General features: G+C 39.7%; 2 protein-coding genes across 2 annotated transcripts in view; one reads left to right on the plus strand and one right to left on the minus strand.

Moving 5' to 3' along the window:
- Positions 1-15,150, plus strand: part of CPT2 (carnitine palmitoyltransferase 2) — a 74,766-nt gene that overhangs the window by 18,461 nt on the left and 41,155 nt on the right.
- The window catches only part of SLC1A7 (solute carrier family 1 member 7), a 56,824-nt gene that overhangs the window by 9,174 nt on the left and 32,500 nt on the right, over positions 1-15,150 (minus strand). Inside the window, exons 6-8 of the mRNA XM_050900629.1 lie at positions 11,702-11,801; positions 9,872-10,105; positions 242-436 (exon numbers count right to left, since the gene is read on the minus strand). Coding sequence (XP_050756586.1) covers positions 242-436; positions 9,872-10,105; positions 11,702-11,801 — 529 coding nt within the window. The remainder of the gene's footprint in view (positions 1-241; positions 437-9,871; positions 10,106-11,701; positions 11,802-15,150) is intronic.

Below are 15,150 nucleotides of genomic sequence, written 5' to 3' on the forward strand. Positions count from 1 at the left end.
TCCTCAAACAGAAGCATGTTTCCTGGTGTCCACATGCTTCTATTGAACAGTACCAATACGATTTCTCTTTGTACAGTCCCCGATCTCTGCATTACGTAAAAATAAGCATCCTACAAGGAATGCATTCTTTGATAATAGCAAAGATGAGTTTTGTTCTGAACATCGCTACATATAAGAATCATAAGAGTGTCAGAGTCAACAAGACAAACAAATCGCAGCATGTGGAATTTGAGGTTTATACCTTATAGTAATAATCTGCCCAAAGTCCAGCTCATAGTTGTTTACTTGTGCAATAAAGATGGCAGCCACCGCCTCATACAGCGCCGTCCCATCCATGTTGATGGTGGCTCCCACAGGCAGCACAAACCTCGCAATCCTCCTGTCCACATGGTTATTCTCCAACAAGCACTTGAAAGTGATAGGCAGTGTGGCTGAGCTGCAGAACAGCAGAGAAGCACACATTGAATTATTTTTATTTCTGGGGAATAGAATAAATTGTAGCAAACCTTCTCCAGGCAGGGTAAATTTTACACTAACCATCTGAGCATCTCATTCCTTCGTCTGCACATGTACTCTCTTGCCGTGTAACTCACTCCTTTGCTTGAGGGAGGATAAAGACCGTTACATGTATAAATACTAGAGTTAGTGCAAATTTTGCATCCCCAAAATTAAAAATGTTGTTCTCTCTTTCCCTCTTTCTGAAGAAAAGGGACAGAAATCCCGCAGAGGAAGTATTGTACACTGAAATGCAAGACAGGGGAAACACCCTGTGCAGCTTATTAGTAAAATCTCTGAAAACTTGTGCACTCATGGTTTCTAAAAAAAGTTTCCTTCCAGGCGTTCTGAAATAGAAAGCCATTTTTAAACAGCAAGAGTAACCATAAACCAAGGAAAGGTATAAAGCAAGAAAGGCTCTTAACTCACTGTAAGGAAATGCTGTATAAATGCCCTTAGGGATTGTTCCAGTTCTCACTGCATTTTGACAGTAATTAGATGAGCAGTTTAGGCAATGAATTATAATGGCAGTGAGAGCTTACAAGAGACTGGAATGCTGCTTGGGTTACACTCTAAAACATCCCAGTGGGCAACAGCTCTGACCAAAAATCTACTCCTTCTTTTGCCACAGAATGCATTAATGCGGTAACGTCCTAGCTCATACGTAAGCAATGTCTTATTTCTGCAAGGGGTTAGGCAAAGATCTTATCAACAGCACACCTCGAAAATAAAAGCTATGGACCAAGCTCCTGTATTCAGGAATACACAATCCCATTTCCTCTCTGGGACAGATCTGCCCGTGTCCCTTGTGTGACCATATAACAATCACATAATTGCAGGTCATATAATAATGTGTACATATGTAAATGAGATATAAATATGTATGTGTGGGGAATAGTATGGAATGGAGTGGAATGGTATAAGACTGTTTGACAGGTATTAATTTTAAAATGAGCTTGCCCCCTTCCAAACTTTAACTCTCGATTTCATACTCTCTAAAAAAATCTGATTTTTGTTTCCATTAACTGAGACAATTAATTAAATATTATCTGGTCATAAATTTCCTTGTTTTCACTAAGATGCATGCATTTTTAAACAGTAGCACACCTAAACATGTTTATCTTTATATTTTATCAGCCTTTTTGTAACATTCTGAATTTTACCATACAGTGTCACATTCACCAATATGTCACGAGTAATTAAACTGCATTCAAGTGAGTGAGGGGGTATTTTTTATGGCACGTCAGTTTGTACAGAAAATAAGTAATACCACTGAAGAGAATATACAAATGGCAAAATATTTTCCTTGTTATGATACTCATTTTAATATACCGCTCAGTATCGGAGACTATTTAAATAGATGTAAAATAGCAAACTCCTTCAAAATTATACCGAAGTTACCTCTTTAAAGACATAAGTAGTTATAGGGGAAATATTGGTATCATGATACTAAGGTCTTTAATGTTCTGTTCTCTTGTGATCTACATGCCCCGAGTCATGAAATACAGGCATCTTTCCAGTAGTTTGGGCAGTTCAGATCGCTCAGTCACTGTGTGTTGTGAGCCTCACATCAGCAATGTGGCTCTGATATCTAAATCTTATAATGACCATTATCTGTTCTTAATTGAAGATAACACATTTGATCTACAAATTCTTTCTCAGTCATTACAAATGACCTACAAAAGCCTAGAGAGATTCCGAAAACTCTGAAATCATAACCCCAAGTTTGCAGGAATGCATTAGCAAAATGTTTCCATGAGTAGGAGTTGTCATTTTGTATTTGTGCAAGCTGTTGTTTCAGGAAAGTAACAGTGTTTGGAAACGAAAAATAGCTTCCTGCAATAGAAACACAAAAGAAAAAAGACAAGTCTATGCTTTCATTATGATGTCTCTGTTTTCTATAACCTTATAAAGTCTGACTGGCAAATGATTTACTACAGACTGGAAGTCACTGCTATGAAAATCTGGACAAAAGTAATTCTCTAAGTATGCAAATAAACTGAAAGGGCAGGGAAGCAATAGAAATCTGATTACCTCTGGTAACTGGGGTATATTAAACTTTCATTCTGGCAGTCCTAATATTTAATCAATATTTACTTTGAAAAACAAACACAGCAAAGCATAACCCCCCAAACTACACATTAGATGTCATTTCTCTCTTGGGCACACCTATCATTTTTCACACATTCATTTGTGAATGACTGAAATTCTCTATGTCTTGTTTACCACAAAATGTTCATAAAATAAAAGGGGGAGGCTGGGACTCACAGATAACGTAGAACTGAAACCCCTGGTGTAGCTGCAACTAGGAGCAGACCGTTGCTAACAGTAGCACTCCTAGATGTTCTTAACTATAGGCATGGCCAGGAAGCAATTACTAAACTTATTATTCATTGTCTCCCTTCCCTGCAGTTACTTCAATTGTGGAGGGTTACTTCTTTTTAAAGACAATCTTTCCTCTGCCATTTGGCTTTTCTGTAACAAAACCCTGTCTAATTTCTTTGTGGGAGAGAGGAGAAAAAAGGTAATCTTACAAGTCCTTTCCACCTTGCCCACACTTTGACATACCAGAATTTTAAACCTAAATGTCTTACTGTTCTGAGGGCAAAGAGCTGAGCTGTGAAACGTGCAAATTTTAACTGACTGACATCTTCCAATTTGGTTGAGATGTGACAAAGATTGTGCAAAACAATCCCCTAATACCAGTGGCACAACCAGCAAAATCTGTATCTATTTCCACTGTTGTAAACAGAATGTATGACACTTTTTGCTAGAACTCAACTTTTAAACTTGTGCATCATCTCACAGTCAGGTGTTTCTTTCATTTTAATTTTGTGCTGTCAGAAGTAAAATTTCTAGGGCACATAACTAGACGTTGGTTTTGTTGTTTATTAAATATTATAATAAAAAAGAAAATGGGCAGAATGTAAGTGCAATGATGATGAAAAACATTGTGCAAGATATTGAAAGGAAGCAAATTTCCAGGTCACAGATTCTTGTACCTTCCTAGCACAGGCAACTACTACATACAGTCTCACTCAAATTTATGACACCGCATCCTAGAGCTAGTAGACTGTCTGTCCTAACTGTTCCTATTGAAAGGCTTTCCAGAACTCACTGTTCAGATGAGAAATTTAATTTTTCATCTAGATGTACTCTTTTCAATTTACACTAAATTTACTTTCATGTGCTTTATGCATTTCTCCTTGCACAAATCAGTCCAGCTGTTACAACATGTATTGTTAGAAATCAGTTTTGTCCCCTCTCAGCCTGGATTGACCCAATCAGACTTTTTAAAGTCTTCTCTTACAAGATTGCTACTTTACATCCCTGATTACCCTTTCAGCACCTGTTTCAATCTGAGTGAACTTTTCCTGAATACAGGTGACAAAAATTATGTGGAGTATCCTAGGAGAGGTTATCTTCTTCAATGATGGTTCATTTTTACTCATAATGTATCACCTGGCACATATCAGAAAATACGTATCTTATTTAAGGCTTTGGCTGTTGGTGACTTACAGGTGGCAATGAAAAAAAACCCATTCCTACTGTCATTTTTGAGTTATATTAATATATAATTTCAATGGCTGAAAAAAAACATTCTCAAATAAATACTTTAATTTGTCTTTCCAGTTAAATTAGGTGAAGTTTGTTTTCTTGAAGGCTACTTTATCTAGTGTTAAACAGTGGAGCAGTAACATGAAAGCCTGACATGTAACATTTATTAGGAGGAAAAAATACTCTAAACACTGCTCTTAATCTGTTAAGTCTTTTAAAAACTGTCCTAAAGCTTTCAGCTAAGAGGAGAGGTATCTTCTCCCAGCACTAACTCTAACAATTAAAAATACATTTTTAAAGTCTTATCTCAATTTTGGGATAAAATGCTGCAGCTGCAGAGACTGAGCATAAGCTGATGCTGGATCAGGCCAAGCTCTTACTAGTGTGAGCCACAAAGACAGCTAGTCACTGTGGAAGAACAGCTGTTCAGCCTGCTCTGTTTATCTTATCATTCAAATGCATTTTGATATTTGCTCCAAAAAATCAACAAACTGATCTCATCTCCCTTTTGCTAAATCTGCCTTTAATTTACACTGTGCAATAGCCAAGATCTTAGTGTTTCATAAGCAGCAAAACCCTTGAAAAACTCATGTTTGATTGTTTGCCTTCAGAGAAGATGAAAATTGCTTCTTTTGATGGGATGTACCACTGAGAAGATGCTGCTTTAATTCATTAATGAATGATATGGAAAGATGACCTAGAAAAATAAAATTCCTTCTTGCCATTGGAATGAGGAAAGCTAAAATAAAGAGGAATTCTGCCTATAGGCCAAATAACTGCTTTTTCAGTACAGTAAGAGGTGACAAGATCAGGGGCGATGTGGGGGGAAGAAAGCAGCAAGTCAGACATCCACAGCTATGTGGCCTGAACACCACAGAGCAGGGCAAGGTGGGCAACGACAGCACGTGCTGTACACACCTTACTGATGTAGCAAAGAGGAGCTGCGTACATTGCTGTGGACGCCTGTTGCCAAAGCCAGCCCGTTACTGGGGCCAAGGGTTTGGCTTCAGGGGCTGGCTGGCCAGGTGACTGGTGCAGGGACTTGGTGCTAGTTGTAGGGATCGAGTTCATTGTATCCTAAATGATGCACCAAAGGAATAAGAGATCTTCTTCTCTGTCCCTGCCTCTCCAATAATGTCTGTGCAAACTGAAATATTGCTGTGATTGGGATTTCTGGAGAAATGTAAGGGGATTGAGAATGGGATGCAGAACCTTTTGCTAAAGGGAAATGGGTTGAAATAATGTTCAGATTCAATGAAATCATTGCCATGAGATGGCTGTTTAGTGGTTTTCGTGTTCCCTTGTGTTACATTCTTGGGTTTTGTACATGGTATTACTTTTGATTCTTGTAGTTTGACTTTTAGCTTAAAAAGAAAGCTCTCCACAGGTGCAGACTAGCTGGAATGAGTATCAGGACACTGATCTGTGGTTTTCTTTCTATCTTTAGATGTAGACATGGACTGACACAGAAACATCTCCAAGAAACACATCAGTATGCTTAAAACCAACTCTTTGTTCTCCTCTAAGATGATCTGAAAATCCAATACCCACATTATGAGTGTTATATAATGCCCCTGTGGCAAGTATTATTTAACCAAATACAGATGTGTTGACTGTCAGGAGAAGCAGCTCTCCTGTCCAGCCCCAATTATTTGTGCATGTTCTTTTGGCAACAGCTCAGTTATGTGCAGTATCCATTCCTTTCAGTGTAACAAAGGTGAAAAGTTCAGCTATCTCTAGACAAGGCACTGTTATTTGAGCAGAAAAACATTAAAAACCATGTTGAGCCTGTGTTGGATTTGCAAAATATACACACTGTTAAGAAGGGGCAAACAGAGCTAAATCCATCAAACATGTCCAAGCCCCAAATCCGTAAGTTCAGAGCCTTTCCTCAGGACTCACCTTAACTTTGGTGGTATGATAGCTTCTGACAATAAAGATACTAAATCTGGTAGCAAGTCCTGCTGGTGATCCTTGACAGGCTGAGCTGCCAGCTGGTGCCAGAGCTCTGTTCCTAAACTACACCCTCTCTGGGCCTATAAATATGTAATTATTCCTTGCACAGTGGAAGGGGAGAGAGTGCTATCTCAAAGTACTCAGTATCGCCAGAAGAGGGGCTCTCTCCTGGGAGTTGGAGCACAGAAGAGTCAAAGTCAGCACAGGTTTAAGGGAAAGCTTAATTCCCGATGTATTCGCCACTGTCAGTGGGCACTCCCACATCAGCTTGAGGTAAGGAAATGGGGCTGGAGAAAACCTCCAGTGAGGACTGGTTTACCTTGAAGAGACTCAGCAGAGAGAGACACCTCTCTCTCATCAGTTCTGTAGGTTGAGATTTTTGCTTTATATCTATGCCTGATGCCTGCCTAGCTCTCCTTACCACGCTGGCTTTTGGGGCTCTTTCCTAGGAGCTCAACTCTCCCAATGAGGAGCTGAGTTCCAAGATGAACCATAGGCATCCTACGTGGTTTAAAATTGCCTAAAAGTTAAGCTTTGCAATGATGATCACTGTGATATGCAGGTCTTTTAATAGAGCTAGCTCACATGTGCTAGGGAGTGTGCATGTTCTTTCCTTATGCTTCTACAAGTAATTGAGAGAAGAAAATAACTGATCTAAAAATTCTCAAACCAACCAATGTTGGACTTTCTCCAAGTAGTAATATAACTTAGGCACTCATATGTAGAACAGGGAATCAAACCTCTGCATCCCTTTGTAGATCTGGTTGTGTATTTTGGTGACTACATATCATGTCTGACTTTTTGTTTTATTACTATGATTGATGATACTGCCATTGGAACATTTCTAACCTCCAAATACACCACAAGCAACCTGGACCTGAATATATTATGAACTGCAAAGAGGGGACTTAATGATTGTAAAGTGGCTTGATACTCTCAGAGCTAGAGACAGAGTAAGGAGATGAGGTCCAATGAAGAAACAATGAACTGTCTTGATAGGAATGGGAGATCACTACTTAAAAAAGCACAAGCCCTGAAAGTTTCCAGACCAGTGATGGACTACTAAATCAGTTACGAAATCAAAATGCAATGCTGATGCAAAATAAGGAAAATCAGAAAAAGTAATCTGTTTTTGAAAATGGTGGAATATGTGCTGATCTTTTAAGTCTTGATTAAACCTCCCTTGATAAAGGGATCTATACTGGTGAAAAAGTTGGTTACTTTTGTTGCTTATTAACAGAAAAGAAGAGAAAAGGACAAACTCTTCTATAGATGCTAAAGGTAAAATGAGGAACAAAATCTTCTCTTTTTTTTTCCTAAAAAGAGAAAAATTCAGATTAGATTTTTAGGAAAAATTCTCGTTTTCTAGAAAAAGAGAATGAATGGAATGGCACAGATTAAAAAAACTGAGTTGCCAGCAATAGAGTTCTTCAGAAACAGCATTCTTAGAGGAGCAGGGCAGATAGTCAAGTGTGTCAAATGTGAACCTGATGAGCTTTTCCAACACTAACATCTTTGAGTGCAAAATTAGCATCTTACTTGAATGTGGGGATGTGATGACATCTCAAGCTACAAACTTTTTATGTTCTAATAAAAAAGCTTGCCTGAATTATTTAAGCCTAATTAGAGTTTAAAACACCACCCAGCACATAATTTTTTCTTGATTTTGTATTTCACAGCATGTTGCTCTTTATAGGTCATTTTGGAGCAAACTGTTATATATGAAAACACCTTGTAAAATGAAACATAGTGGAAAGCCAATACCTTCCAACTGTACTGAAATAATCATTCCCTCCTCTCCTTTCTTTTAATTCCTGTAAGTTCCTTCTGCTCTGCTTACTCCTGCCCTAACCACTGTACGTATATTCATGAGAGAAACAACCATCTGCATTTGACCTTCCTGCCCCAAATGACCTTGTTGGACCTCGCTAGAGCTATAATGAGCCTAATCAGGCCAATGGGCTGGGGATAAAAGTTTAAGGCTCTTTTCCCAAGTCTGGCACAGGTTTAATACAACTTAAGTTTTCTCTTTTTCATTGTCCCTTCAGTAAAATAGACGGTAATTACCGCATTGCAAAGTAATGTTTTGTAACAAAAATCAGTTTTGGAGAAGATTATAGCAAAAATGAATGCAACTAATCTGAGTTCAGGGAAGTTACATTGTTACTTCTCCATGTATTTATTTACTTAGATAATTTGCAGAAGAGTTCCAGATTTCTGCAAAACTCACGTAATTATTTATCAGTCATGATGCCCTATGCAAAGCCCTATGCGCTGATTACATAATGGACCTTATTAGACTATTAAAAGGAAGTTATTTAAATCAATATTTGTTTGACTGCTTTCCCAGAACTTTTTATCTATATGTCATTCCTGCCCTTTCCTTCTGTAATCCCACCAATTACAAATGCACTTCATTTCGAAGAAGTGGGTCATTCCAAGTAGGAGAGATTACGTGAATTCTTCCTCAAGGAGCCTGGGAAGTTATGGAGAAAAGTAAGATTAGAGGCACAAGGGATAAGAAGCTGGTACAATGCTGTTGCCTGAAAGGATGTATTAGTCATCGGAGCGCAACTTATTACAGAAATTATTATAAGATGAAAGAAGGAATCAGTATTTAAGTATAACTAGATGAAGTACTCCTCACTCATTGTTAATTAGAATAAATATTTTGGGGTTAACAAAACCTTTCAATTTTTCATTATGTTTCTTTATAAACAGATGTTCCCAATTTATCATTGATTTTGTACTAATTACTAATTTGAAGTCTAAATTAGGTAGATGAATGTAGGTGTTTGTCACTAGCTGTCACCATTTCAAAATCTGGATAAGAATTTAGTATTTTCCAGTCTCTCTGTAAAATAACAATAACAACTTTATAAATCCAAAAGCAAAAATGAGATAAAAGAAAAGTATCTTTTCCTTTCTTTAGCCCTCTTCCTTTACAGCTGACAGTAGAAATAATAAATATGTAAGATGTGCTAAAGAGACCTATTTACCCGGCATTTTCCTCTTGTACTGTGGCTTTTATTACTGCATAAAAAGTGGTAGGTATAGCTGCTCTTGTTACTTCAGAGTAACAAGCCTCCAGCCACAGATGCCATGAAACTGTGCTTTCATGATATTGGCTACACAGAAATGTTATTTTAGTTGTCGTTCTTGTCTCCACTCCATGCAAGTCAATTCCAGCCCTTTCAAGCACTTCTTATGCACCAGTTTATCTGTCTTGGGAGTCATTTTCATAACCAGTTCACAAGCTGTTTCCCATTTTCACTGTACCTTTGTTCAGCTATGGTTAAAACTCATTGTACATCCTCCCTAAAAAGGATGCAAAAAATATTATTCCTTGAGCAGAACAGCTAAATACTTTCGCAGTTCTGGACAATAGCTTGCAACCACAGTCTTTTCTTAATGTACCAAGAAACAAAGACTAAGATGAGTAGAAAGGGTAAAATGTTTCCATATGACTGAACTAGGAGGTTCTCCACCAATACCAAAAATGAAGTCTGAACAAACTGTGTGTCCCTTATATATATTAACTTTGTAGAAGCACAATGTTTGTTTTTATGGAAAAATACCCTTATTTCCTTTCTAGTCCTCTAAGAAAAAACATTTTTGTCCAATATTTTTTAAACTGACAGAAAACAATATGAGAAACATTATTGTCAAATGGCTCCCACACGTAACTTCCAAATATTGAGAGACACATCTTTTAGAAATATACCAGTGAATTTGACACAGGCCATTGTTCAGATATAAATATATCTGCTCCAGTACAGCTATAGTGTGCTGTTCTCAAGAGAAAGCTGGATTAAGGATCTAGCAAGTATTTTGTTGCATCTGTCTAGAAACTGTATAATACCTGGAGGATGTGGCCAGAGCAATGAGCAAGGCTTGAAGAATCCCTCTGATGAAGACAATGGGATTCTTCTTGGTGATAAAGAAGTACATCATTGGCAGAATAAACAGCCCATGCACCACCAGGCCGCAAACCACCGTAATGGCATAGAAACCCAGTTTCTTCCCAATGGCTGAGGGGTCATCCATTTCTAAGATTTTACCAGCAATTAGGAACACAATTCCAAATGGAAAATACCTGAGCAAAAAGAAAGACAGTCATTACTAGGAGATAGCTCACTTCCATCAAAAAATATGTAAAAAAATATCCAGTAGCAGTGCAGTAACAGCAGCCTGTCTGGAAGCAGCACAGCTGGGTTCCATTGTTTTATCAGACTAAGCCCCTCTCTCTCACACTTGGGTGCGCCCGAAGCACTGGGCTAAACAATCTTTTCTGGGGTACTCCTCAGCACAGCTGAGGTTATGGTGCTGGTCAGGGATGACTTTAAAATGTTTTCGTTCAGAAGGCAGCTCTGACTTTTTAGCTTAAGGCAGGTCATTTACTGGGGAGAGGGGGAATGAATCCTAAGCTCTGCTCATGTGTTTGTGCTCGTGTAACTGTTCATGGATTTTTGTTGGAAGCTGTTAAGTAAATGTTTATGTTGCCTTTGGAAGACATAGGAAAAACACCAACATGCATTAGACATGCTCTTGGACTGCCTGGGAGTTTGATTTGGGGCAGATAGATAGGCAGAAGAATAGTTAGTTTCTGAACCCCCTCTGGACCGGATGTGGGATAGGTGCTTTATCAAAACTGTTGTGCTTCTGTGTGTGGCTAGACACAAAGCCATGGGTGCCGAAAGAACTTAAGATTAAAAAAAAAAATTAAAAAAATCTGGGGGCATCTAGCCATCTTCCACTTGCACCTGTGCCATCTCCAGAGGCTTGCCACTTCCCCCTCGTCCTTCCAGAAATTACTACCCCTTGGACCCATCTAACCAAGCAATCATTCCCTGACCCAGCTCAGTCAGACTGGACTAGGTAGCTGGAAACAAAGGCTGAGTGCTGGTAGTGGGATCCCTACCACGTTGGGCTGAGCCACATTAGGGGACCTTCTGAAGGGTGGGGAAGATGCTAAGCTGATAGTTATTGTTGTTGGCGGTCACCTACTGTTCCTCTGATCTTTGGGGCAGGTGGGTTGCCAGGTCTAGCTGGCTCTTAGTGTAATTTAAGATGGCTCTGAAGGCTTTTCCTAAGTTACATGGCCTAGGATGGTTCATTGAGGGCTATTCTGCTGACTGGAGACATCCCGAGTGCGAAGCACTCTGGGTATATCATCTCCTCTGTGCTGTTCAGTGCAGAGATAGCCAAGCTAGCAGCAACCACGCTAACGACAGCACAGTCAGTCAGCGCAAGAGCCCAGCCCTCTCCTGAGCAAGCTGAAGCCAGAGTAGTATTTCTAGTGGAGCAGTGCTGTAAGGGATGGAAGTACCAGCTTGAGCATCTCATCGTGCTTCTCCCTTGTGTGGGCTGGATGTATTATAATCCCTCTCGGCCTGCCTGCGGATTGGCAGTGCCCCTAGTGCATACAGCACACACCCATCCAGCTATACCATGTTCCGTTATTTGGGAGTAATATATAGGGTGCCTCTGTCAAAATGACAGTACAAGCCAGGGACAGGATGTGTGTATATGTATCTTCCTTCAAATGCTGAGGCCCTGCAAAGCTAAGGATCATTCACCCTCATTTATTTTCCTGGAAATAAGTTTATGAGATTTCTGTGCATCCTCTTCTGTTGAAATTGTCTTACTCTTTTTAAAAAATACTGATTTTTTTACTAAAACAGTTACTTACCAAACAGCAACTGCCACTATCTTCATGACAGATTCGTTTAAACACTGGCAAAAGCTGACCAAAGGAACGCCACTGTTCCCCATTCTTCCCAACATTATACCTGCAAACAAAGGCATTCAGGTTCAATTTCTCAGGTGCCTTCGTGCAAAGCGCGAGTGCTTTCCCTCCCTGCTGTAATTCAAAGTGAACTAAGTGGGAGATGACCGGATGAATATAGATCTTTGTGCTGTATAAAGAGACATGATATCTGAAAACCTCACCTTACACAAACACAAGAGCGTGGGGGAGCCAGGCCACAGCCTTGTGCTTTGGCTCCATACAGGGCGCTCTCCCCTAGGTGGGTGGTTTTTCATTTGCAGTTCCCTGAAAGTTTCCCTGTGGAGGTACTTTTGTACTGTAGATTTACCCCCCCGGTAGCAAGCCTGTTTCCTTAAGTATCTTTCATAGAGCCCTGAGAAGGATTTACCTCCTCTGAGGGATTCATGGAAGACAAACTGAAAAACATTTTTCTAGTGAAGGAAACTGTCTCTGCCTGCAGTCTGCCTTACTGCTATGCACAGCGTACAACTGGGCAGCATCCATGAGACACTCCTGGGGCAAACCCAGTATTTGAGGTTTGTTCTGGTAACGGGGAGTTAGCAAGGGGACCTCCATCTTATTTTTAGTAGTTATCTCTCTACATAATAACAACCAACCCTCATAATCAGTCAGGCTTTGCAAACTTGGGGGAGATAAGGAAATGCAAATTTATGTGAAGAAAAGCCAAATTGGTCTGTATAGACTAACCAGCAAAGAAGAAAGCAAAGAAAACCCATTTATGTGCATCCAGCGCTCAGAAAGGAAAAGAATACAGCTCTGGGATGTGTCACCTAACCATATATTCTCCAGACAGTGTTAGTTTCCAATAATGCATATAAATAGATATAATTTTCCTATTTTATTAATTTTCTGCCATCATTCCCTGAAAGGATTATAAATGATCGAGTTAATTGCTCAAGGAAGCACTTCAAAAGCTAGCTGCACCAAGAGAGACTGCTTTTGAAGGGAGTTTAATGAGGAAGCAGGGGGCTATGAGTGGGGTGCGTGCTGCCACTTGCTCTGGATATGCAGTGTCCTTGCTTTGAGCAGAAGCCTGGGCTCTGTCCCTCGGAGCCCATATCTGCGTTTGCGAGCCAGGTCTCAGGCAGCACCGCTTCCAGGGCAATCCCCTCCTGAGGCAGGGAGGGAGGCTCTCAGCTGTTTTATCCAGGGATTTCACAATAACAGTGCATTCAAGATGTGGGTTTGTACGCCTGCTAATATTCATCTAAGCTATAACTTTTAGGTCAGAAAACAAGACTCTTTTATTAAGCATGTTGCTCATCTTTGATAAGAGGACATTAACTATAGTTCAGCTCTTCTAGCCTGGTCAGTGGCAGTTTTACAGGAGTATTGGCTTCTAATTCTGTATAATGCCAAAAAGAAGAAATGCCTTCTTTTTCATATTGCAAGAATAACTGAAATTTGCTCTTTAAAACACTGTCCTACCTAAGCATGTGGCTATTGGTGGGGACAGACAGGGGAGCAGGCAGGACTGGGACCTTCTGTCTGCAGCCCTGATGTACCAAGTTCCATTTCAGTGCAAACATTTCCCTTGTAATGAATAATGTGTGCTCCTCCAAGAAAAAAAGATCAGATGTCTCAATGCTTAGCCACTGTCATAATCTCGAACAGAAATTCCTGCACACTCTGTGAGAAGAGGTAATATAGCTAGTCACAGCTGAGCCCAGCATCAAGATTTTTCATGTGTCTTGACCTCACACTCTGCCTGTCAAATGTTGCCCATTTTAATGTATTCCAGGCAAAGAAGTCCAGTCATTCATGCGCAGGATTTATTCCTGGACTGAGATTACTAAGCAACCTCCTGCTTCAGGAAAAGAGAGTTAGCTCAAGTCTAAATTCTTGTCCCTTTATGCTATTCTTATGCTGTTCAAGGACCTTAAAGAAGCTGTAATAAGAACTCACACCCACCCTAATGCTGTTTTTCTATGCCAAAGTGATGTAAAAAGACCTTTGTGCAAATAAGACTCAGCCAAAGTGGGCAAAACTGTTACAAAGCACCAAGGCCTGTATACATTTTTTTTGCAATAAATAAAAACTTTGGAAGGATGCTCTTCTTTCATAGAGATTGAAGCCACATGTCTTCTGTTTCATTGCTTCCATTTTTTGGGGGGGTGCAGAAAGCTGAAGACAGCGATAAATGCTTGGCTGCATCCTTTGTTCAAAATGACAGTCTGAAATAGTTACTGGTAGATGAAAAGTTTTGAGGGTTTAGTGTCTCAGGTTTGTTCATGGCTGATACAGTCACAGGTGACCCAGCAGCCAGGACTATGCTGTACGTGGCAGTACCGGCAGTACATTTTCTGTACGTCAGCCAGGAAGAAACCAGCTCTCAGTTTCCATCTCTTGAGCCCCAGGCCAGCAAGACTTAGGGGCATGGTAAAAGTAATACATTCAGTTCTGGGAAGACAGTGAATGATCTTCTGTGCTCAGAAGTACAAAATTGCCCTTGATCCTAATAAGCACATGTAATTAATTCATTCATATCCAATACTTTTTGACTGGAATAGTGTTTGCTGTGCCATTGTACTTTGGGAATTGACCACAAAATACTACAAACTGGAGGACAGCCAGTTTCCAGCAGTGTTGCATATGGAATACGACCCACTGGAGAAACTAAAAGAGAGAGACAAATCTGCTAATTCCAGGCTTGATTTTTGACCCCTTGTGCTGGTACGAACCATAATATAATAAATACAGTCAAAGATGTTTTATGGAACTTCCTCTGCTGACCAGATTAACTTCCAAGAATAAATTTAGATAAGGAAAATTTGATCAGCATTTTCTTGTAAATATCATCAGAACTTTATGATTAACTAACTAGGGCATGTTCGTTTAAATTCCCTCTTCCAAATCCACAAACATAATATAACACAAATGGTACCAATGAGTTCCTCCAGGAAGTGAAACTGAATAAATTAGCCAGACAGAAGCTCTTAGAGTTCACTGTGATAAGCTACTAGATGGTCTATAACTATCAGCATTGCATGATGGCAAAAATAAAATAAAAAAGTTTCAGTCAAAGAGAAGATCCACAGATTTAAAACTGATAAAACAATATACCTTTGTAGCTCACTTATTTGAGCTATCACTGAGGCTCATTATCTGAATTGGGTTCTTTACATAGATAAGTGACAGTTATATTCTACACTAATAATGTGGTAAAATGTGACTAAGAATGGGTAAGAACAACAGACAGGGCAGGTTCCAGGGCTAAAGTAATTTTCTGCCTGGTAGGGGGAAATTTAGCCAGAAGTTGGTCTGGGAGCAGGTTTTGCTTGGACTGCCAGCTGCAGGGATGAAACGTCCGGCCATGAGAATGGGGGGTGTCTCAGCCTGATGCCCTCTGA

The sequence above is a fragment of the Gymnogyps californianus genome, chromosome 8, assembly GCF_018139145.2.
Source record: "Gymnogyps californianus isolate 813 chromosome 8, ASM1813914v2, whole genome shotgun sequence".
NCBI classification, from domain to species: Eukaryota; Metazoa; Chordata; class Aves; order Accipitriformes; family Cathartidae; genus Gymnogyps; species Gymnogyps californianus.